This window comes from Carassius carassius, chromosome 32, assembly GCF_963082965.1.
Source record: "Carassius carassius chromosome 32, fCarCar2.1, whole genome shotgun sequence".
NCBI classification, from domain to species: Eukaryota; Metazoa; Chordata; class Actinopteri; order Cypriniformes; family Cyprinidae; genus Carassius; species Carassius carassius.
In genome coordinates, this window is record NC_081786.1 from 9426436 (window position 1) to 9451644 (window position 25209).

The 25209-nt window shown below is 36.0% G+C and overlaps 3 protein-coding genes across 6 annotated transcripts; 2 read left to right on the plus strand and 1 right to left on the minus strand.

Moving 5' to 3' along the window:
- The first annotated feature begins 3079 nt into the window (after window positions 1-3079).
- On the plus strand, window positions 3080-8992 carry LOC132113192 (uncharacterized). Of its 3 annotated transcripts, XM_059521011.1 has the most exons (7): window positions 3081-3269; window positions 3398-3454; window positions 4605-4677; window positions 4812-4938; window positions 5198-5405; window positions 7142-7439; window positions 8519-8992. In XM_059521011.1, exons 4-7 carry the CDS (start codon window positions 4907-4909, stop codon window positions 8905-8907), a joined length of 927 nt encoding a protein of 308 aa, XP_059376994.1. In that variant the 5' UTR covers window positions 3081-3269; window positions 3398-3454; window positions 4605-4677; window positions 4812-4906; the 3' UTR covers window positions 8908-8992. The 3 variants fall into 3 exon arrangements, with proteins under 3 accessions (XP_059376993.1, XP_059376995.1, XP_059376994.1); XM_059521010.1 differs by having other exon boundaries at window positions 3080-3454; window positions 4808-4938; XM_059521012.1 differs by lacking the exon at window positions 4605-4677 and having other exon boundaries at window positions 3080-3454.
- Window positions 8993-10213: 1221 nt separating this feature from the next.
- Window positions 10214-21452, minus strand: LOC132112599 (protein ecdysoneless homolog). The gene is made up of 12 exons (XM_059520143.1): window positions 21228-21452; window positions 20934-21139; window positions 19916-20094; window positions 19620-19812; window positions 19127-19255; window positions 18796-18921; window positions 18558-18643; window positions 17969-18075; window positions 11374-11584; window positions 11218-11285; window positions 10804-11027; window positions 10214-10708 (listed from the first exon to the last, which is right to left on the minus strand). The coding sequence occupies exons 1-12, from the start codon at window positions 21436-21438 to the stop codon at window positions 10502-10504; spliced, it is 1947 nt and encodes a 648-aa protein (XP_059376126.1). The 5' UTR covers window positions 21439-21452; the 3' UTR covers window positions 10214-10501.
- Window positions 21453-22882: 1430 nt separating this feature from the next.
- On the plus strand, window positions 22883-24625 carry gnrh3 (gonadotropin-releasing hormone 3). 2 transcript variants are annotated; one of them, XM_059520145.1, is made up of 4 exons: window positions 22883-23285; window positions 23826-23970; window positions 24164-24238; window positions 24338-24625. In XM_059520145.1, the coding sequence occupies exons 2-4, from the start codon at window positions 23833-23835 to the stop codon at window positions 24407-24409; spliced, it is 285 nt and encodes a 94-aa protein (XP_059376128.1). In that variant the 5' UTR covers window positions 22883-23285; window positions 23826-23832; the 3' UTR covers window positions 24410-24625. The 2 variants fall into 2 exon arrangements, with proteins under 2 accessions (XP_059376128.1, XP_059376127.1); XM_059520144.1 differs by lacking the exon at window positions 22883-23285 and having other exon boundaries at window positions 23450-23970.
- The last annotated feature ends 584 nt before the right edge of the window (window positions 24626-25209 follow it).

The following is a 25209-nucleotide window of genomic DNA, read 5'->3' on the forward strand; positions in this document are numbered from 1 at the left end:
TTCATGAGAGCTACACATTCCAAAAAAGTTGGGACAGGTAGCAATAAGAGTCTGGAAAAGTTAAATGTACATATAAGGAACAGCTGGAGGACCAATTTACAACTTATTAGGTCAATTGGCAACATGATTGGGTATAAAAAGAGCCTCTCAGAGTGGCAGTGTCTCTCAGAAGTCAAGATGGGCAGAGGATCACTAAATCCCCCAATGCTGTGGCGAAAAATAGTGGAGCAATATCAGAAACGAGTTTCTCAGAGAAAAATTGCAAATAGTTTGAAGTTATCATCATCAACAGTGCATAATATCATCCAAAGATTCAGAGAATCTGGAACAATCTCTGTACGTAAGGATAAAGGCCAGAAAACCATACTGGATGCCGTGATCTTCGGGCCCTTAGATGGCATTGCATCACATACAGGAATGCTACTGTAATGGAAATCACAACATGGGCTCAGGAATACTACCAAAAAACATTGTCGGTGAACACAATCTACCATGCCATTCGCTGTTGCCGGCTAAAACTCTATAGGTCAAAAAAGAAGCCATATCTAAACATGATCCAGAAGCGCAGGTGTTTTCTCTGGGCCAAGGCTCATTAAAATGGACTGTGGCAATGTGGAAAACTGTTCTGTGGTCAGACGAATCAAAATTTGAAGTTCTTTTTGGAAAACTGGGACACCATGTCATCCGGACTAAAGAGGACAAGGACAACCCAAGCTGTTATCAGTGCTCCGTTCAGAAGTCTGCATCTCTGATGGTATGGGGTTGCATGAGTGCATGTGGCATGGGCAGCTTACACATCTTGAAAGGCACCATCAATGCTGAAAGGTATATCCAAGTTCTAGAACAACATATGCTCCCATCCAGACGTCGTCTCTTTCAGGGAAGACCTTGCATTTTCCAACATGACAATGCCAGACCACATACTGCATCAACATCATGGCTGTGTAGAAGAAGGATCTGCGTACTGAAATGGCCAGCCTGCAGTCCAGATCTTTCACCCATAGAAAACATTTGGCACATCATAAAGAGGAAGATGCGTCAAAGAAGACCTAAGATAGTTGAGCAACTAGAAGCCTGTATTAGACAAGAATGGGACAACATTCCTATTCCTAAACTTGAGCAACTTGTCTCCTCAGTCCCCAGACGTTTGCAGACTGTTATAAAAAGAAGAGGGGATGCCACACAGTGGTAAACCAGGCCTTGTCCCAACTTTTTTGAGATGTGTTGATGCCATGTTATTTAAAATCAACGTATTTTTTCCTTAAAATTATACATTTTCTTAGTTTAAACATTTGATATGTCATCTATGTTGTATTCTGAATAAAATATTGGAAATTTGAAACTTCCACATCATTGGCATTCTGTTTTTATTCACAATTTGTAAAGTGTCCCAACTTTTTTGGAATCGGGTTTGTATTTTAAAATGTGATGCAAAGCTGAATTTTCAGCAGCCATTACTTCAGGATTCAGTGTCACATGATCCTTCAGAAATCATTGTTGATTTGGTGCTCAAGAAACAGTTCTTATTATTATCAATGCTGAAATCAGTTGTGCTGCTTAATATTTTTCTGGAAACCGTGGTACAATACGATACAATTCAAATGCATGAGGTACGTTTAGAAAAAATTTAAATAATGAATTTAGTAAGGATGCTTTTAATTGATCAAAGTGACAGTAAAGACATATAGAATGTCATCATTGACTTCTCTTTCAGATTATAAACAGTTGCAACATTGATTATAATGAGCACCATCATCAATATTTAAATTCTAATTGATAATAATTGAGCACTTAATCAGAATATTAGAATGATTTCTGAAGGATACACAAAATGAAAATTCAGCTTTGCTATCACAGGAATAAATGACATTTTTAAAATAGTAAACAGTTCCTTTTTAAATTATGATAATATTTTACTGTTTTTTGATCAAATAAATGTAGCCTTGGTGAGCATTAGATGTTTCTTTACAAAAACATAAAAAATTCTTAATTCCAAACTTCTAATGGGTAGTGTATATGCTAGCTAAAAACACTCACATACAGCCCAAATAGAACAAAAAAAGGTGGTTTTCTAGAATATTTGGAATGACATAAGGGTGAGTAAATAATGACTTGGGGGGAACGTCCTTTCATTTATTGACCCACCATCACTGTGCTATTCCACAGTACTATGATGTCACCCAGTCGGTATGTTCTTACTGATATTTGACCTGATTAATAAGTGCTGGGTTGCCATGGTGATATTGCATTGACTGTCTGTTCTATGATTCTCACCCATCTGTCATGGATATAATGTGCTTGTTTGCCCTCAGTACATTTCTCAATTTATTCTGTGTATCCAGCTGCTAGCCACAAACATACCCTCATGTGTGCACACACATATTCAGACTGAAAGGTTTGTCTTATTATTAGTAATTAATCATGGACCCAATTGATGTTTTATTTACATTGTCTATGTTGTAATGCATTAATTTTATCTAATTGAAAGTCATATTCACTTTCAAGCATAACATAAAATGATCGCTATACTTTTAATTACAATAAACAGACCGTAACAGCGTCCTGTGATGGTTAAGGCGAGTCACTCAGGTTATATCACTCTTAGTAGGCTATATGAAGTTAGGACAGCACATCCGAATAAAATTGATCACATCCTGTCTGCTGAGATGCCTTTGATGGACCTTAATAAAAATCAGTCTCCTTTATACACAAATGCTGTCTGTGTAGTCATGTCTCAGTTTTGGACAGTTTATACAGTAGCCTAACTGCACAGTCGAAATTAATGGTGCAATTTGTCATAATGTGTACTAGAACAAATTGTGTTGAATTTATGGTTCGTATACATTCATTTTAATTAATTGCATTACTATGAACTAATTGCTTTGATGTACATAGCTGGCCTTTAAAATGTCATATCCTTATTTTATTATACATTTGTGCATTGTGTACTTGGCATTACAAATGTTTGTTTTTCCTCAGTATTTTTGATTTAGCCTGTATTCTACTGTTTCTTAATATATTTTACCACGCCTAAAACGCTTAATGTGTCTGTGTGTGGTGCACAACGACATAAATGCATCGGCGTTAAGAAAATATTTACCGAGCAACGTGATGCGCGTTCATGCTGCAAGGCGACGTATTCAATTATTAACTCAGCTCGTCCTCTGCCCTGAGTGTGTCACAGGTATGCTCTCAAAGCACTCAACCTAGAGGTAACGGAAGGACCAAATCCAGGAGAAACACATATTTGAACTGCCTCAGACAAACGGGTGAAAGAAACCGTCGACGGAAGTTAGTTAACTTAATTTGGGGTTTTTTCACCTCTCTCATAATGAGATACGAATAAAGTCCACTTCTGCTTGGTGCCTCATGACAGAGACTGAACCGGTTTTTTCAGTCAATCCGTGGCGAAAATACATAACGGAAAAACAAGCTCTCTTGACGACCAAGAGATGTGAGTTGGTCTACATTATCGTTATTATTCTTTTCTGTATGTTGTACTGTATGTTTTAAAATTTAATTTTGGTATTTTTTAATTAGTTTTAATATATTTAATTAAATTATAGGCAGGGTAGGTAAAAAAAATTTATAAAAAACCTTTTTTCCAAATTTGTTTAAACTTTATTTATATATCAATACATAATTAAAATGTAAGTACTCTGAAAAAGAAAGTATAAAAATCGAGTGACTGTAGACCTCTCACGACTGTTTTAAAGACAGCTCATTATTTCCATTCACTCCACCCCCTCCCTTCTGGGCTCCTTCCAAAGCCTCTACTACGGCTCGCTAAGTAATGTTATGTTAGCTATATTACGCAGCTACGTGTGCTAATGACACATGCTTCATGAACAAATACAAAAAGAAAGATTTACCTGTCCAGCAGAAATAAAGCCATCAAGGAGTCACTTTTCAGCCCCTTGAGTTCCCTCAGTGCTCGCCATCGCTGGAAAGCCACGCCGATATAAACTCGCGTTTTATTTCTTTGTTTATCCAAAGACTTTTTGTTCATTGCCTTTTCTTGTACTGTTACTGTCTTCCTTTTTTTGCCTGGTTTGCCTTCACTAACTGCATAGGCTGGTACTGTGAAATTTGCTTGCTGTTTCTCTGCCATTGTTTTGGTATTCCTAGGATCCGTGTCTGTTGAATTCCTCAAATCAAACGTGCACGCGCAAGTGGGCAGGGCATGTGGGCAGGTCATGTGTGGCAAAAGGGTGGTTGCCATGGTTGCGAGAGAGTGACAGTCGCCTAAGCCAATCCTATGTTTCGTCCCGAAATGGAAATAATGAGCTGTGTTTAATACAGATTAAACGGTCTAGAGTCACTCGATTTTTATACTCTTTTTATCAGAGTACTTACATTTTAATTATGCATTGATATATATAGAAAGTTTAAACAAATTTGGAAGAAAGTTGTTTATACATGTATTACCTACCCTGCCTTTAAATTATCAAATGGGCTTACTTTTTAGGAGGCTAATGTTATTATAATCTGAAAATTAAAATATTAAATTCTATTAAGTTTTTTTTTTTTTTTTGTAAAACGTTCAAACATTTACCATAATTTTGGACTTTGTGTTTTACGTACACTACTAATCTGAATTACAGGACGAAACAAGATATACGGCAATGCTTTATGTGTTAATGGCTGAAATGAAGATTACATTGAGCAAAATTAATGGTCAGTGGATTCCATGATAGCATGTTGATGTTGATTTATCTCTAAAAGTTTTCTAAAATCTATAAGACTGTATTTCTTAAAGTGATGGTGAATTTATATATATGTTATACAAACTTGTGTTTGTGTGCAGGTAGTTTTATGTCCGTCCTCCAAACCCTGATGCTGTAAAGGGGTCAAAATTAATAATAATTTTCCACTCAAGCGGTCCTGTGGTCGGTGGACCACTAGTATGGACCCCTGGCAAAATCTGGTGTCCAGATGGTAAGAACAAATTTATCTGTGACTGAAAGCTTTAATGAGCACAAAGCCTGGTTAAAATTTGTGAATGTGAATACTTGCTCGTTAATGTGCTGTGAACAGTATCCATAAAATACATTAACATCTTTATCATCAAATTAATGCTTGTGTGGGATTATACCATTATACTGCTTTGGTATCTTTAATGTGATATTCTTAGGTTTAGGGGTAAAAATGTCTATTACGGTTTAATCAATGTAATGTCTGTTTATGCTTGTTTCAGTTCGGCATGGTGGCAGATGCATACGCCTCATGCTCTGAGAGCTTGTGTGTACGAAGTGTGTAAACCTCTGGTGCCACTTCTGCTGTGCATCGCGGTCCTGGTGGTTGTGATTGTGTATGCTCTGGCAGATAATCTACACAGCTTTGTAAGCAGGATCTTCATTCCCCAGTATCACTATCCTTACGCGGTGCCACTTGCATTCATACAGGTACTTTTCCCACACAGCTACATCTTTATCAGTTATTTATGATCTCAAACATGCAGATTTTAAAGTTGCCTTACATAACTAATGATCAGAGGATTTTTCTGGCTTTTTTAATTCCCTATGGGGTCAATGCAGAAAGCTCTGGCCAGTTTTAAATTAAATAGATAATAATATTTTAAAATGAAATAAAAATAATTATTAAATTATTAAAGTTAAAGGGTTATTATAGTTAGCTAAAACTAAAACCAATGAAACTTAAATAAATATAATTTTCTTTCAGCTAGTAGTCGCAGAAAAAAAGATATATAAGACTGAAAAAAATATATAGATAAACATTAAAAAATACTAAACATGACAAAAACATAAACATTTCTGAAACTTTGACAGAATTAAAATTAAATTAAAAGAATTATGATTCAGAATATTAATGAAAAATGATGATGCCCAAATGATGCTATAAATATAAAATCTGCTGTAAGATACTATCAAATTTCAATAAAGTAAAGCTTCAAAGCATCTTACTGAATTGAATTGAAAGATTCGTTATTTAGGCAAAGCTTAAAAAGCTCTCATTTATTCAAAGAAATTTTGCAGTATGCCTAAGCTGCTCTTTCAGACAATGAAAGTTAAAGGGAAACTCTTAATATGTTCAGAAATGTGACAGTTTGTTTGCACAGTTGAGTTATTTTAGCCAAGCTGTTATTCAGTGGGAAAAAAAGAATAATAATTCAAACATTAGATATCAAGGTGTTCTATGAAAGGATTATGTCAAGTTGAACCATTATTTAAATTTCTACAGAAGTAATTTGCATATAAACCATATCATCATCAGTGTTATCTCTCAGTATATACATAGATTATTTGTAGGGTGTAAAGCACAAGAATGGGCAGATCTCTGATGAATCATTAGGTGTGTTACATGTGATCATTTGACTAGTGCTATAAACTGGTGGAGTCCCTTTACTGTTTGTGTTTGAATGTTATGGCTGATATGTTTAAAATGCAGAAGGGGTGTCAGCAGCTAAAAACTTTTAAATTTAGTAAAAGTACAGAATGTCTTTATCATTTACAGTATGCCATCCCTCTTTTACTATAATTACAGTATCATGTGAGCTGCATGAACTCCACAAGCATAATTTGACATGATCTAAAGAGCGTCTTGAGCTTGTGACCATCTCTAAAAAGAGTCACATGATTAGTGTCAAAAATTGTTTGATTATTGACCTAGAATCAGCACAGAATAGTACTCATTTTGCATTATAAGTCCATCATTGCAAAATCTTTATACTTTATTTCCAAGTTGAAATTAGATTTTCAATCCAATCTCAGATGTTTGGATCTTGTTCTACTGTGCATATATAAGGGAAAGTGTAGATTTTTATGCTGTAATTGTTTAACAGTATTTAAAAATCCAAACTCTTCTGCAGTTCTCTTGCACAGTTCAATAGGATTGCAGTTTGACAAATATTCAGTGAATTAAATGTGGCGCATGTTTAATAATTCTAAAAATGGTAAAATGTTGTTGTTTAAAGTAGTGTGATACAGCTGTTACTGTTCAAATGTCATGTTATCATTTTATTATGTTTATCATTATGCTCTGAAAATGGTTTTCTTAGGAACACAATGAAAAGTCAGCAGTATATGACTCTCTGACCATTTATGGCTGTGTATCACATTTTAATCTCCAGTGTGTTTTAGGCTTGTTAAACTTCCTCTTTCTTTTGCTTCCTTCCCCTCAGGTGTTTCTAAATCTCCTGGCACTGCTAGCTTTGCATGGCGTGGGTCTGATCCACCTCAAGCCTTTTTCACTGAGGCTGGGTGAGCGTTTGTTTGTGCCAGCGGTCTGTGGGAGTGTCCAGTGCATTCTGGCCATATGGGCTGAAGCCTGTTCCCACTCTGGCTTGTACCCGCTAATCGCCCGCTTCCTCCCAATGGTCAGTCTGAGCTTGGGTCACCTGTTTGCACTGAGTATGCCAGGCTCCATCCATGTCTCCTCCCTTTTGACTGTGCTCACTGTTGCCTCAGTTACCGTTACAGGTACACTGTTTACATTTTATTAGATGTGTTACTTACCATTCTTTACAACAATTGGGATTCCAGAGGTAAAAATTTCATTCATTTTCTCCATAGGGATTTTTTTTTTTAAATCATAGCATTATAAACCTTTAAAGACTGAGCTCGAACGTTCCCAGAAATTTGGCGTTCCCAGAAATTTGGCTGATGTTTTTGCATGGTTCTCTCAAAGTAACAAACATTATTTCAGTATCATTAATAGAAGGTTGGTTAAAAGTTGTCTGTACTTTAAAAATATTATTAGCACAAACACGTTACACATCATTCATGAATCATTGTTTCTGAAATGATTTAGTTAGATGTTAATCTAACATTTTTTTTATACGTTATCACTCATGTCAGAATGTTCAGAGAACACTTAAAAGTAGCATTCGAGTAATGTTTGCAAAATTATCCAAATTAACATTTCCTTAACATTCATAAAACATTTATAAAATGCGACATTCTAAGATTAAAAGTACATAGTTGTATTTTAACAGCTGAATTCATGGTGAATTACATTACCCATAATGCAGCGCAGAAAATTCCAATAATCAGAGTTGCAGCCAGAAAATGTAATTCAATGAGCTTGATATGAATGCCCTTTTTTATGAATCACCACAAATGGCATAATCATTTCGGTCTCCCTATAGCCTCAAACCATTTTAAATAAATGGTTTTAGATTTCACCATTCTTTTAATTCAGTTATATCACCTGCAATGGTTCCTGGGATTGAAGTTCTTTCCCTAACTAAAGTTGTCAAAGTCACTAAAGTACACAGTCTTGTACCTTTGTCATTCTGTATGAATACTTAAATACTATTTGCTTCAAATATATTGTGATTCACCTTGTAGCTGGTTGGTTTGGGTTATAGCTTTAAATGCTTTACCGAATACTTTTTTAAATCACTATGGGGAATGTCAATGAAAAAAATGCCCTCTGTTGTGAAAATTGTTATTACATAAGATTTTTTTTTTTTTTAGTGCATGATGGCTTAAAATATCTGTGGAGAAGAATAGGCCGTTCTTAAAAGTCATTAATTACATTTAATTTCTCTTTTCAGGATGTAAAGGACTTCATGCGATAGAGCAGCTGGAGTACGTCTACTCTCCCCTTAACCTTGTCCTTCACAGCCTCTCTCTAGCCTGGCTAGCCAAAGTCTCCCAAACGGAGCGAGGCCATGCTTCCACCTTTGACCTTTACTACACTCTGACGGTGACACGTACCCTCTTGTTAGGGTTCCTATGTGTATTGCACCCTGATGGACCAAAGGCAATAATGTATGGCAACTGGCACAGTCTGCTGTTTCTGGGATACATGCTCGGGATGTTACTGCTGGGTGCTGTGCAGCTTTTCTTTGTGGATGTAACAGCACTGTATTTTTCTGCTCTCCCAGCAGCCATGCTGCATGCGACCAGAGGGCTGGTTCTGCCCCTGTTCAGTCTGCTATAGGACTTATCGACCAATCAGAGTGTACATCATTCTGAAGAGGAACCGTTTATGTAGAGTAACCAATAAAATACATGATTGATGATAACAGTATTAAATCCAAATTTATAGGCATTTTAACCTCATGTTTAGATCATTATAATGAATTAATATGGTAATGCTATCAGTTAGCACTGATGCGCGACTCCTTTCACTTGCACTGAAATACGACACAACTATGACATATTTTTTGTACAGACTATATTATTATTTTTAGGTCTCAGCTATAAGTTCAGAGAAAGAAAAATATATATATTTTGCATAAAGAAAATTAAGCCTTTTTTAGGACCTTTAAGGTTTGCAATGTAATTTTTCATAGCACCAAATCCTCATTCTAATTAATTATACTAAACTAAATAAACTATTCTAATATTTTAACTTATGCCTTTATTTTATTCTTTTATTTTAAAAAGTCATAAAAATGAAAAAAAAAAAATCCAGATACATGCGCTTAATCTTAATTGTCAAGAAACTAACTACAAAAGTAATGAACTTTAAAGGTCGTAAAAGTACCTTAATATTTAATGCAAAAAAAAAAAAAAAAAAAAGAAATATATATATATATATTTTTTTTTTAGGGTGAAATATGATCCAAGCATGTTCTTGACAAGCTATGTGAGAGTCACCCAAGTATGCAACTCCTTACAACCTTAAACCAGAGGAGCCCTTCACTGCATGGTTTCTGGAAATATAAGCTATGAAAGAGATATAAACTGGAACATAATGATTAGAGACTATTACAGCAGTAATATGTTATTTAAATAGAAAACCTGTGACTCATGTATTTATTTAGCTCCTAATATACAGTACAAACTACAGTATTATTGTTAATGTTTGGAGCAAATAAAACATATTGATGAGGTTTTCTCCTCAAACTAGTGTTTCTGTTTTTCTTCTCATATTTTGGTTTAAATATTACATTTCCAGCACATTTTCTTTATGATGCAAGCAGTACATAATGCACAGATACATATCACACCTGCTATGCATTTGTATTGTTACCAGTGTAGGCCAACTTCTGCCCGAGCGAGAATCATGAGGGTAAAAAAGTTCAGCACGAGAGCTCTGAGGCTTTGCTTCTAATCAGGCATGAATGACTTCTCTGTAAAGACTTGGTTAATGTTACACAAGCATGCAATTTGTTTAGTTTATTAGTAATGTCAGCGTAGATAAGCACTGTAAAATATTGCCATTCTATGACTGATAGATGTAACTGATTTTTTCAGTTGTAGTGCATTGGTTTGATTAATCTCAAATGAAATGAAACATCTCAGAAAATATCATCTTTATTCAAAAAGATAAAGTAATATTTAATGGAGAACAGCATGATAAACATCTTAGAGAATAATTTCCCAGTTAGTTTTTAGGGAAGTGCTCTGTGTTGAAGGAAACGCCAATGTTAGGATGTAATAATTCACAGTTCAGTTCTGGGTGTGGAGCAGAACACCATAAATGTAGCCACCTGATAGAAGAACAGCTGATGTGCACAAGGTGAAGGAGTGCGTGATAAGTGTGTGATAAGTCTCGGAGTAGATTTTTCCCACTTTAGTTTGACGTATCAGGACTGATCTGCGTCAGGTGGGATATGGATGCCTAGACTCTGCAGTAGGTTAGAAGCAGGCCCTGCAAGGCCGGCCTGAGAAGCGAGAGACTCCAGCAAATTTGAAACCAGATTGAGATCCACATCAAGCGGCTGGATTTCTTCCTCAAGTTCTGACCTTGAGGCAGATGATGAGCTTTTAGATGCATCTGCTTTATTACTGGCCTAAAAGGAAATGGAAAAATCAATCAATCAATAAATAAAAAATTTCACAAGGTTATGTGCACAGGATAAACTGTGGAAAATCTGTGGAGACTCACTCTGTTATTCTGTGTAAAGCTTTTGCCAATATTTGTGCTTTGCAGTTCCTGGTCCATTTCATCCATGTATTTCCTCAGATTGTCCAGCGCCTCGGCACCTGCCTGCTCCTGAGACTCGCCATTCTGTACTTCTTCATCATCGTTGACATCATTGCCTTCATTATCATCACCATCATCATACTCCTCCTCAAAGTCGTCAGAGTCTAACTCATCATCCTTACTTCCTGTAAAACAGGAAGTGCAAATTATTAGTGCTTTTCGGGTAGTGCTGATTAGCAGTTAACCAATGTATATTGCATTTGTTAGTTACTACCATCAGCAAAATAGTTTTTTTCCATTTGGCCAATATATCAGAAATGAAATTAAAAGTGGGACTGATTTAGATGGTCTAATTTCTCTGAAAATCAAACTCACCTAGCAGCCTATCAAGTGCACTGGTTACTGCATCTGGGTCAAAACTAAAGGGCTCAGCCAGACAAGATCTGAAACACAATTCAGGAAAAAGAAAGACATAAATTATCGTGGTGAATAATAACTGAAGCATTGACAATTCAGATGAAATATAATTACCTGGGTATTTCAGCTCCTTCATGAGAGGACGTGGCATTGATGAAGCTCTTCATGCCTTTTGTTACGGCTATGAGACTGTAGCCAGCTTCTTCCTCCTGCAGCTCCTCATCAGGTAGTGGCGTCTTGCGAGTGCCGTCGCTCACTCCTCGACCTCCTCTCTCCTCAAGCAGCCTCTCTAGCTCCTGATGAGAGATGTCTAACCAAGCATCACCTACAGGGGCCGATAGAGAGGACAACTATTTATTTTGGAGAAGACCGAAACCATTTTTGTGCTCAATTTAATCTAGATTCACTTTCAAGAAAAGCTTGAATGGAGATCATGTGACCCTTCGACAGCAATGCATGCGTAGTACTTCGCTCTGCTCACTTTGTCAGAATTTTGTATATTGAAGGAAACGTCAAGGACGTTCGGAAAAGAGAGATTGAAAAATCGACAATTAAGAAAAAATTAAAAGATTCCACCATATCCAGAGAGGATCTGGACGCTGCTATAGCTAACGGTATCAAGTTAGCACTCAGTGAACAACAAAGTACACTCATTTCGGTTGTGGCTTCGATTGTAAGAAAAGCAATAGAATCTGTACTGACTCCAGCACTCCATGATCTACATTTGGATATACAAACAACCAACGATACTGTAAAGGAGTTAAAAGCAGAATTTTAAAAGCTAGTCAACGCAGCAAAGCAGACACGGGACCGGATTTGTTTCATTAAAGCAGCTGTACATGAGGACAGGAGTAGTCACAAATCTAAGAAATCAGCTGGAACAACTCACCGAAAAAATTACGGACATTGAAGATAGGAGCAACAGAAATAACATACGACTTGTGGGGCTGCCGGAAGCAGCCAAGGGCTCATCTTTCCAAGTGGATCCCTTCACTGAAAGGCCGTGACATCGCACATATGACAGAAGGAAAAACTCTAATCAGAGCATACTCTCATCTTCCGTGTTCTAAGATGGCATGACAGGTCGACGACCCTGAAAGGTGCTCGGCAGGCATATCCGGTGAAATATACGCAGGAATATGTCATGCTTCAATTTTTTGCCCACTTTAGTCCAGCCACAACTTCTAAGAGAAAGAGCTTTAATCCAGTCTTGAAGAAGATGACAGCACTCGGGTCTCCAGCCCTTCCTCACCTATCCGGCGGTAATTAAACTATGGCACAAAGGTGAGCAGCCGATGTTCCACTCTCTTCAAAAGGCAGAGGATTTTGACTTCACTGTCGCAGAAGACATATTCGGCAGTGCTACAAAGCTGCTGGAGGGCAATGGATGTCATCTCCATCCTTTCAGCTCAACGAGGGAAAATCAGCGACAAGGTCTATGGGGATCCTAACTGCCCTGAAGAGGACAACAGCAAGGTGGCAATGGACACTTGTTCATTTCTTTTTGGAATCTTATCACTGTCCTGTACACTCGTCCGCTGACTGGTAAATAATAATTTTATTTATTATAACTATTTTTCGGGTTATTGGAAATGCTTTTGGCTCTGTGGGCCTCTTGGGGGGGACATGTCTTGTGTTGAAGTGGGCCGTTCACGCATCAGCATATGTTTCTTTTGTTTATGCAGACCTGCACTCTTGGTAATGTGCGGTCTGCTTTGGATTTTGTACATAGTTGTTTCATTTTCTTGATTTTTCTATGCTCTTCAACAGACATCAATACTTTTATTTATTTTGCTTTTCTTTTAAATGGATTATGCATCTAGATTGATTGGCATCTAGGATACATACTAATGTTTACATGTCACTGGCAGCATGGCATTTCTTCTGGGGGGTTTTTTCACGTAAATAATATAAATTTGACATTGCGATCACACAATGCAGGTTCTGAATATTTTATCATTGAATTTGAATGGCCTAAATTTTCCTATTAAGCGTACCCGGATATTAGAATATTTGCACCGTAAATCAATTTCCTGTGCCCTGATACAAGTTCCATTTAAAACAATGTGATGTGGCACGTTTCCAGAACAGGTATTACAAACTGGCAGCCTTATCTTGTGCTCGTAATAAAACTAATGAGGTGCTTATCTTAGACAGAATTTCTTCTCAAACCTTATAAACAGTAACTTAAACAACACTCGTACTCTTTTTGCCACTGTTGAGAGACTGACAAACCCCCCATGTCAGATTCCCAGTGAAATGCTCTCAGACAGCAAATTCAATGAGTTTGCATCCTTCTTTTCTGAGAAGATCATCAATATCAGGAAGGTTATTAGCACATCCTCAAGTAATGCAGAGGTCAGACAGATTCGGCCACAATATCAAAAAGATACTATGTCTAGGTATTTTTGAAGCAATTGATAGCAAAATTTTGGAAGACATAGTGCAGCATCTAAAATTGTCAACCTGCTATCTTAACACACTTCCCACATTCTTTTTTCAAAAGTGTGCCAAACTGTTTAAAAGCAGATCTCTTAGAAGTGGTGAACTCCTCACTTCTTTCTGGGACATTTCCAAACTCCCTGAAAACAGCAGTTGTTAAGCCCCTCCTGAAACAGAGCAATCTTGATAACACCATTTTGAGCAATTTTAGACCAATATCTAATCTTCTTTTTATAGGCAAAATTATAGAAAAGGTAGTTTTTAATCAACTGAACAAATACTCAAACTAAAATGGATACCTGGACAATTTTCAATCTGGTTTCCGACTGCATCACAGCACTCATTAAGATAATAAATGATATTCGCTTAAATTGTAACTCTGGCAAAATATCGGTGCTGGTATTGCTATATCTCAGTGCTGCGTTTGACACTGTTGATCATAAACTACTAGAGAGACTAGAAAACTGGGTTGGGCGAGGGAGAGGTTATTATGTGAGTCTAGGAGAGCATAAGTCTAAGTGTACGTCCATGACATGTGGAGTCCCACAAGGCTCAATTCTTGCACCGCTCTTGTTTAGCCTGTATATGCTTCCACTAAGTCAAATAATGAGAAAGAACCAAATCGCCTATCACAGCTATGCTGATGATACCCAGATTTACCTAGCCTTATCTCCAAATGACTACAGCCCCATTGACTCCCTCTGCAAATGCATTGATGAAATTAATAGTTGGATGTGCCAGAACTTTCTTCAGTTAAACAAGGAATAAACTGAAGTCGTTGCATTTGGAAACAAAGATGAAGTTTTCAAAGTGAATGCATACCTTGACTCTAGGGGTCAAACAACTACAAATCAAGACAGGAATCTTGATGTGGTTCTGGAGAGGCCTTAGTTTCAGTAGTCATGTCAAAGCAGTAACTAAATCAGCATACTATCATTTAAAAAACATTGGAAGAATTAGATGTTTTGTTTCCAGCCAAGACTTGGAGAAACTTGTTTGTGCCTTTATCACCAGCAGGGTGGACTATTGTAATGGGCTCCTCACCGGCCTTCCCAAAAAGACCATTAGACAGCTGCAGCTCATCCAGAACGCTGCTGCCAGGATTCTGACTAGAACCAGAAAATCTGAGCATATCACACCAGTCCTCAGGTCCTTACACTGGCTTCCAGTTACATTTAGGATTGATTTGAAAGTACTTTTACTCGTGTATATAAGTCACTCAATGACCTAGGACTGAAATACATTGCAGATATGTTCACTGAATATAAACCTAACAGACCACTCAGATCATAAGGATAGAGTCAGTTAGAAATACCAAGGGTTCACACAAAACAAGGGCTTGCTTTTAGTTACTATGCCGCCCGCAGTTGGAATCAGCTTCCAGAAGAGATCAGATGTGCTAAAACACTAGTCACATTTAAATCTAGACTTAAAACTCATCTGTTTAGCTGTGCATTTATTGAATGAGCACTGTGCGATGTACGAACTGACTGCACTGTATTTTCAATGTTTTTTAATGTAAAATCTTTTAAAATTCATTTTAAATAAGTACATTTTTAAATAATTTTCAAAGTTTTAAAATTGCTTGTTTTATTTTTGTTATTATTTTTCTTAACGATTATTTTACTTTTATGTAAAGCACTTTGAATTACCATTGTGTATGAAATGTGCTATATAAATAAAATTGCCTTGCCTTGATAGGAGGTTACATTTAACTATTTAACATACTGGGAATGATGTAGGTAGATTTGTTTTTATATGCTGTGAAATACATAATGGCAGGTTAGCACTGGTCTCCAATTACTGCCCGAATGAAGCATTTCACAAACACTTCAAATATATTACTTTAGCAGATTGATTGTCCTTCAGTGATGGGTGGTGATTTTAATGCAGTCTTAAATCCTGCACTAGATAAATATCACCCTGCTACTACAGCTAACCCATCCTGTAAGTTATTTAATAAATTTATAACGGAACTTTATGTAATCTATCTTTGGAGAATACAGAATATTACATCTAAGAACTTTTTTTCTAACAGAAATAAGACTTTCTCTAGGATAGATTACATATTTCTCAGCCCATCTTTAATTTCATCTAACTAAACATCTCTATATTACCAATTTTATTGTCTGATCACTCTGCAGAGTTATGTAATGTTCACTTTTCCAACATTAAGACCAAGGCCCCTAGATGGCATCTTAACACATCATTACCAAACAATCAGACATTCATTAATTCGCTAAAAGATCATATAAAGGAGGTTTTTTTTATGAATAGATCTTGTGATATAGACCCTCAAATATTGTGGAAAATTACTATGTGCAATACGAGGATTCTGTATATCTTATTCTTCTGCTCTTGCCAAAGCAAAAACCCGCCACTTTACACAATTAGAAAATAATTAGGTTTGGAGGAGCTCCATGAAGCACTAAAAAGCCTTCAGAAGGGCAACTCACCAGGCCTAGATGGCCTTCCTCATGAATTATATTTAGAAATATAGGATGTGGTAGGGACTCTCATGTCCGATTCATTTAATTTTGCAATTGAGCATGGTACATTTCATAGAGACCAAAAAACATCTTTGATATCATTGCTTCTTAAAAAGGTTGAGGATCTGTTGGATTGCTCTAACTACAAACCAGTATCACTCATCCCATGCTATCTAAAAGTTCATGCTAAAACTATTGCCTCTCGCATGGACAAAGTAATTCATAACTTATTCAAAGAGGACCAAACCGGTTTTATTAAGGGGCATCATGCTTCCAATAATATGCGTTGACTGTTTCATGTATCTGATTTTGCAGACTCTCTTCCAATCCCTTTTTTCACTTGATGCAGAAAAAGCCTTTTATAGGCTAGAGTGTGGGCAGTTCTGCAATGTTTTGGTGAACATTACATTTTTTTAAATTAAGACACTCCTAAGTAGACACTACTAACCTGAGGCATCAGTTTAAACTGGTAATATTATAAGTTTTGTTTACCAGCATCATCATAGTTTGTCTTTTTTCAGTTACGCTCTGCTCTCAAGGCCTATAGAGTTCCCTGGGCATTATCCATTTCATCTCATCCTATATGGGATTGGATCGCACCATCCTCTGGTTGGCCATCTGTTTCTCTAATATATAGTAAACTTAATGATCCCACTGCAAAGCCTATTTCTATTAAATATACATGGAATCATTATCGGTAGACTGGAAGAGGATGTGGTCTAATATAATCTTAACTTCTAGAAATTTGGCTCATCTTCTTATCCATTTCAAAGTCATCCACAGAGCATACATAACTCCTTACAAGGGGTTCAAAATGAAACTGCAATCGACCTATAACTGCCATATCTGTAACACTATATAATTTTTTTTCCACGTTTTGGGAAAATCCAATTGTTGTCAACCAATGTAAATTCTGTTATATCCTTTTTACTGCAAATTGATTCCCGTATTTTTCGGACTATAAGTCGCACCTGAGAAGTCGCATCAGCCCAAAAATACGTCATGATGAGGAAAAAAAAACATAAGTCGCACTGGACTATAAGTTGCATTTATTTAGACCCAAGAACCAAGAGAAAACATTACCGTCTACAGCCGCGAGAGGGCGCTCTATGTTTTCAGTGTAGACTACAGGAGCACTGAGCAGCATAGAGCGCCATCTCGCGGCTGGAGACGGTAATGTTTTCTATTGGTTCATTTCTGTTGGTTAATTTCTCTCGGTTCATGTCAAATTAATTTTGATAAATAAGTCGCACCTGACTATAAGTCGCAGGACCAGCCAAACTATGAAAAAAAGTGTGATTTATAGTCCGGAAAATACGTTACATGTCTACTCCAGGTTAAGCTCTTCTCAATGACTATTCTAACTCCTGTATAAATTCCTTAAAGAAGAGAATGTTGTTTGCCAGTTTTACAGCTGCAAAGACAATAATTCAAAACTGGGTTACTCCAAACGTGTGCAAAAACATTTTGGATTCATAGCCTCCTTGGGATAGTGGCCTGTGAATGTACAACCGCACGAATTAACGGGGCTAAACATGGTACCATTGATGCATGGCAACGTTTTTCAGACTGACCATATTTTATTTTTTCTCTCTCTCTCTTTTAGATTGTAAATTATTGATAATATGTCTGTTGATCCCCCTTCCATGATTGTTTGTTTAAATGGATTAAAATAAAAATAAAAAGCAATAAATCGATTATGCTAGATTTACACTAAATATTTGATGCCAATATGTGCAGTGCACAGAGAAAACAATATGACATATAATGGTACATACTGTCCTCTGGTGGTAGATGTGTCTCTTGACTTTTTAGCTCTTCCAAACTGTAGGATGCATCCTCCAAGACGTTCATCACCTCTTGACCAGGATTCTGAATGTCAGGGCTTGAAAAAGAGTAACAAGACTTTCACACTACTCTTGAAAAGTCATTTATGCTCAAAAAGGTTGCATTTCTTATATAACAAAAACTATAGACAGAGCAATATTTTGAAATATAATTATAATTCAACAAATGTTGTCACATGGGCCTTCAGAAACCATTCTAATATGCCGATTTGGTACCAATTAAACATTTGTAATTATTATCAATGTTAAAAACAGTTGTGCTCTTTAATTTTTTATGAATTTTTTTTCAGGACTTTTTAAATGAATAGTAAGTTCAAAAGGATAGCATTTATTTGAAACAGAAATCCATTGTAACATATAACACCTTTGCTGTCACTTTTAATCAATTTAATACATCCCTGCTGAAGTATTAATTTATTACTAGTAACCCCATACCTTAGAACTATACATAGTGTACACACAAACATACATAGCAGTACATCTATACACATATAAAGTCAAATAAACTTTGAACTCTCACCGGTGAGTGCTGGTTACAGACTGTCTGAAGAAAATCTCTGCTGATGTCATTAGATCTTTGTATCGAACAGATCCTTCTAGTTCACTCTGGGTTTACAAAAAAACAAAAACACATAAGCAAGAACATATCCACAAAATAAAAGAGACGTTTATGTTTTATTAAATCATTTCTCCCAGGCAACGGAATGTTTGCATCATCTGCTTCATTTTCAGTATTATGAACAGAAACTCTTTCCTACCTTAAAGTATCCATTCTTTTTGAGACTATCTAAAAAGCCTCTCCATAGTGGATTACTGCTGACCGAAACCTCTTTCTCTGATGAGGACGGTCCACTCTTGGAGCAAAGGATTTCAAAGCCATGGGCCTTAGACATGAACAGAAAAAAGACCCTGCGCTATAGTTACAAAATTATTTATGTGAAAAATCTAATTTCTGAGCATATTTTTTAAAAACCCACTTGTAAACTACTTGGAGAAACAGATGTTCATCGCTGTAAGATTAAAATCTGCATCTGAATTGTCAGCTTTCTCCACACATGACTGGAGAACAAGATAACATAAAAAACTCACTAGTTTCATTCCCAGCTCATGAGCTCTGTACTGGGGATGAGAGCGGGTGGGAAGCGCGAAACCACTCCGCCGATCTGGAACAAAACTCTGTTGTTGCAGCTGTGCGTACAAGCAGCGAGTAAACTTTACCTACAGGAAAGAGGGAAGGGAACCTTTTCACACTAGCCTGAAGAGTTTTCAGAAACTACATCTGGTTAAATGTACACTATTAGCAAGGTGTGGCAAGATTTTTTTTGAATGTTGAACGTCATTTATTTGAGAAATAAAAACAGTAATATTGTGAAATATCGCAAACTGTTTTCTATTTTAGTATAGCAGAAATAATGTATTACTACACTCTTCTGGTATGCTAAACTGGTGTTCAGGGAGCATTTCTTACAATTATTAATGCTAAAAACAATTTTGTGGAAATCAAGACAGGTTTTTTTAGACAGGATTAATGAATGTCTCTTAAAAACATTATTTATTTGGAACTGAACAGACTGCTTCTTACTGAGGTCATAACTCTAGTGTCCGGAGGAAACTTGCGGAAAGTTCGACAGGCCTGGAGGTCAACAGGGTCACGCAGATAGAAAGCAGACACAGCAGGGGATATAAGGTCAGGCCTCCTAGACAACACCACAGCAATACCCGCAGGCACATAACAGTGAGCACGGTGGAAATTCTGCTGGATTTTATCTGGATACCTGCACACATATACAAATGATTAGAGTACAACCTAAAATAAACATACAGACCTAAAACAGAAATGATACAGATACTTATTTTAACCAATATTATCACTCTCACCCATCCAGCCTCCTGGCTAGAGCTGAGCGTATGGGCTGTTTGGCTGAACAGCTCTCAGTGTGTGAATGCAGCAGCTCTAGAGCCTGAGCCACAGCAGGCACTGAGTTTCTGGGCCAGCCGACCTCTCCAGAACGTGTGCGGTTGGGTAATATATGCAGCTCTCCCCGGAACAGAAACACCTCAGAAAGACAACAACAGAGAAAAAAAAGTGAGCAGCCAATGGGAACAGCTTATATATGCACCTCAGTATGATATCAAGAACAACCTTACTTTTAAAAACAAAAAAAAAGTTTTTTTCCCCTGAAAATTATAATAACCATCCAAAAACTGTAGTGATATCAGTGCACTGTAAAAAATTACTGTGATTTTAACGGTAAAAAAACTGAAAATGCTACAGTAAAAACCTGTTCTTATTTTTTCTTATCTGTTATGTTTATTAGGGTTGTATGTTACATATGATGTTGTTAAATTAATGTTTATTGCATATTTCAGTTTAATGAGTTTCACCATGATCGATTTAGTGTTTGTGTGAATGACACTGTGCACCTTCTCTGTATCTTATTGTTTAAAAGCTGCTTGTGATGGGCTTTGGTTCATTACGTGAATTTCTCATCACCACCTGCGGTTTTTTGTGGTTATCATTGTATTACAAAAGTACAAAACAGATTTCAGTACTTCATTAAGTTGGTATATTAACATTATATCAGTTAAATTACAGTATTCAATTGTAAATTTAAGGTAAAACCTAAAACATTGTTACCATATTTTTTATTGTATAATTCTGGCAACAACAGCTGCTGTTTTTTTTACTGTTTTATGGATTTTATTTTATTTTTTACAGTGTGCTGGTATTAAATTCAATGCTTACACATCCAAGCGAAAGATATACAACAACTCGGTCAGATACTATTTAAAAAAAGATTACCATACTTGTACCTGAAGGAGTACCATAGTATTGCTATATTCAATGAAACATGGTAATATCATGGTATTGTCAATTTAAATGTCCAATACTAACCCTGTTTTCACTGCTGTCAGGGTCCAGCCACTTTGGCAGGTGTTCAGCTGCTTCAATCAGAAGAAACTGTCCATCATTATCGTAGACAACAGCAGCTACGTCGCTAAAAGTTCGTGTGATGTGTTTGAGCAGGTAAACGATGAACCATTCGTCCTCCACATTATCACCGAACTGAGTAACACCGCCCAGGTGCGCAGGCACATCTCCTATTGTTTGTTAAACAAGATCGTTTTGGGTAACTTTTAGTCACATGTACACTCTCTAGAACTGCAAAACCGATATACACTGGCGTACCTTTCTCAGGGTGGTATCTTAGATTGAAGGCTTGATGTTGCCAGATGTACTGCACCAGAAGAGGTGCGATCTCAGCGAGGATGTTCTGCAGGATCTGCTGGAGGAATCTCTCATGAGCTTCTGCGTCTGATGGGTCAGCACGAACCAGAAAAAGCTGATACTGGACTGCGTCTTCAGGGATAGAAGGTCTTTTTAAAAAATCCATATTCATGTCTCGTTATACCCTAAAAATACCCTAAAAACTGGAAGGGAGGAGCGTGGGTCACTATCAGCATGTGAAATATCTGTAATACAAATAAGAGTCTGAATATTACGTTACCTGTGGTATTTTAACAGTTATGGGGTAGCTTGATCAATAAACGGGTAATAATGGCGATCATGTGGGCCGCTTGAGATGTTTTGCTTGAGCTCACGGGATTTTTCCGTACTCGCCCCGGAAGTGACGTGGTTTGGCATACAAGTCCTTAGTTCAAAATAAGGGTTCATTTTGCGTTTCTCACAAAAAAATGAGTGACTATATAAAAAAAAAAAATAATAAAATAAAAAATATAATAATAAGAAATGAAATATTGAAATGAAAAGCAATTAAAATATAATAATACATTAATAATTTCATTAATCAAGGATGTATTATATTGATCAGAACTGACAGAAAATACATTTGTAATTTTTTAAATGTTACAAAAATTATATTTACTATATTTCAAAAATATATTTCATATAAATGCTGTTCTTTTGAACTTTCTATTCATCAAAGAATTCTGAAAAATATATCACATGTAAAAAACTATATATATATATATATATATATTAAGCTGTAAACTGTTTTCAAAATGTTTCTTGGGCACCAAATCAGCATATTCAAAACAACACTTCAAACTGTAGTAATGACTGCTTTAATTCCACGTTGCCATCACAGGAATTAAAATACATTCAATTTGAAAACAGTTTCTTTAAAATCTTGTATTGTAACAAAATCTAATACTTTAAATCAATATTTCACAATACTGTTTTTACTGCATTTTTCATCATACCCTTCTGACTACCAGGAAGAAAAAAACTTTTTGTGAATTTAGTATTTTGTCATGTCATTGCTTAGAACTCACACACACAAAAAAATGAAATTATTATTATTTTTTTTTTTTTATTATATTTTATTGATATGATATGCCATCTCCGTAGAGGATACTATGGGACTTTAAAAAGTCCTGTTTTTAAAAAAATATAAAAGTCATGAATAGACATGAAAAGGCAAAAACAGTGGGATTTGTAAATCAATAAAAAAAATTGAAATATCAAACTTTATATAAAGATGATTTTCTATGTTATGAAATATATATATGAAATATATACATACATACATATAACATTTTTCTTTATGCAAAATGTGTGTAAAATGGCCATAAATTAGCTTTTCCATTATATAAAATGTATCTATAAACTGCATCTAATTTGCATATTAATTAGTTTTTTTAGTAGAATGAACAAATAAGTGCAATAATGGGAGTCATAATTAGGAAGATTTTCATAATAATGTCTAATATTTAATAGGAATATTGCTATATTATTTTTTCTCTATTCATTTGTTGTGTCTCCCAAAATGCGTAATAAACATGTTTTAAGTCCTGGTGTCCTCTACAGTGGACATATATGAGTTATGGTTAGTTAGTTGTAGAACATTATTTTATGTAGGTCTATTTAACCCAGCAAATACTTGATTGGCAGTCAGGTGACTCAGTCTTTGTTTGACACATCCATTATGTCTTTTGGCCTTTATATTCATCTGTTCCCCTGTGTGTTGATGTAGCTGTTTAAACCATTTAAACACATTATTTAATTCATCTCAGGGTTTAAACAGGTCCATTAGCTGGTTCCCCTGACAGTAATTTTTCAGTCTAAGAAATCCAGCCTCAGGTGTGCATTAGAGCGTGCATTAGAGAGAAACCTGCACCTGTGTTTGCAAGTCTCCTGATGACGAAGGAGCATTACAACTCATTTTAGAAGGACTGTATAAAAGAGACCAAGAACAACACACTTCATCTTGAGCAAAGACAGCAGGTAAGATATTTTTACTCTCAAAATTCCATATTATTTCAAGCATATCTAGACAGATTGTGATAAATGTACCAGTTTAGACTTTTCATTCAAGACTTAACATCATTATCATCCAGTTTAGAAAACATTCAAGCGACTTGAAATCTATATTTGTATCTATATTTGTTATATTCAGTCTAATGATTTTATCCACTGCTTTAACCTCTTCAAAGTAAAATAAACTTGAATTCCTTTTCATGAACATTTACATTGTTTATTGTTGTATGGTTTCTGTTGCATAAATTGTTGAAAGATAGGGATGAATGTAATCACTTTCTACTTTGACCGTTTGTACTAGACAGGTAACAAATTAATATGTGTGACGTTAATAATTTTGTTTTGATGGATTTATAGAACTAAATAATTGAACATTGCATTTTTCCAATTGTAAGAATCTGAACTGGTGGGTGATAATATAACTAAATAACTAAACCGCCCACCAACAGATCCTATAAATTAACATTTATATGACAGTATGTTGCCTATTAAATGTCTTTGTTTTAGTTTTAGCATGGAGTGGAACGGAAGGTTGCTGGTCCAGCTGTTAATGCTAGTGTGTGTGTTGGAGGTTAGTCTTTGCCAGCACTGGTCATATGGTTGGCTTCCTGGTGGAAAGAGAAGTGTTGGTGAAGTGGAGGCAACATTTAGGGTGATCTTATATCCTCTTGCTCTCATTCCTCTCTTAAGTTTTTAAGTGTTTGTCCATCCCATTGCATGCCCACTTTGGTCGTTTTTAGTAACCGGGGAGTGTTGTAACATGGGGTGACATAAAAAAAATGGAAAATATTCAAAGTACTGAGATTTGTGAGTACTAACGTCGAGTAAAAATCTGTCTCCATTAGATGATGGATGCTGGTGATGCAGTACTGTCCATTCCTGCCGACTCTCCAATGGAGCAGCTCTCACCGATACACATAGTAAGAGCATGACTGTTTCTCTTTCTAATACTGGAAAACATCCGCAGCTTGGTTCCCAGTGTGAAACTGATCTCTGATGTCCTTCTATTATAATTACAGGTGAATGAAGTGGATGCTGATGGTTTGCCTCTGAAAGAACAGAGATTTCCCAAAAGACGAGGAAGAGTGTAAAAGCATAAAAGATTAAGATAAACCCTCGGAGCCAATGAGAATAAATGAGAAAGGTTTTAATCCATGTGAACAGCGTGTTTTTATTGAGTCCTACTGGAATATCCTCCTCATATGATTTTAATGAATATACTGCATTGGAGGCACATATATAGGCTACTGTAAATACCTAGTATGCATACTTTGTTCAAAATAAATATTAAATGTGCTCAGAGATGAAGCAAATTTGCTCTCATTGATCAAATAACCAAATGCCTTTTTTTCCCAGAAAACAGACAAAACATACACGTCCCATCTTTTCTTCCACATGGTGGCGCTATTGTATCTGGATATGGCTACACAGTGACCACGAAAAAGTAGCGACAACATTTTGATAGTTTATTCAATTTTGAAAATTAGGCTGTAAACTGTTTTAATATTCAGTATTCAATAATAAATATATCCTAAGCATTTACAACGATTATCTGTTAGCTTATCACATTTGTTTGCTCATAAGATTTCAAAGCACTGAATAATATGATTTAAACTGTTTTGTGGTTTGAATAAGAGATCACAAACTATGAAAACTGAATTGAAAGTGTAACGTCGAAAACTATTGTTTTGGTATGTCAGTAGGCCTAATTATGTTCTGCTTAACTGACATCCAGTTTAACTGTTTGTTGGGGAAAAAAACAGCATGTTAGGTATGTTTTGAAGCATGGTAGCTGGTTTGAACTAGCTTAAGCTGGTCATGAGCAGGTTTTAGCTGGACATAAGATGGTCCTAAGCATCTATATCCCCCAGGACCAGCTTAAACCAGCTCA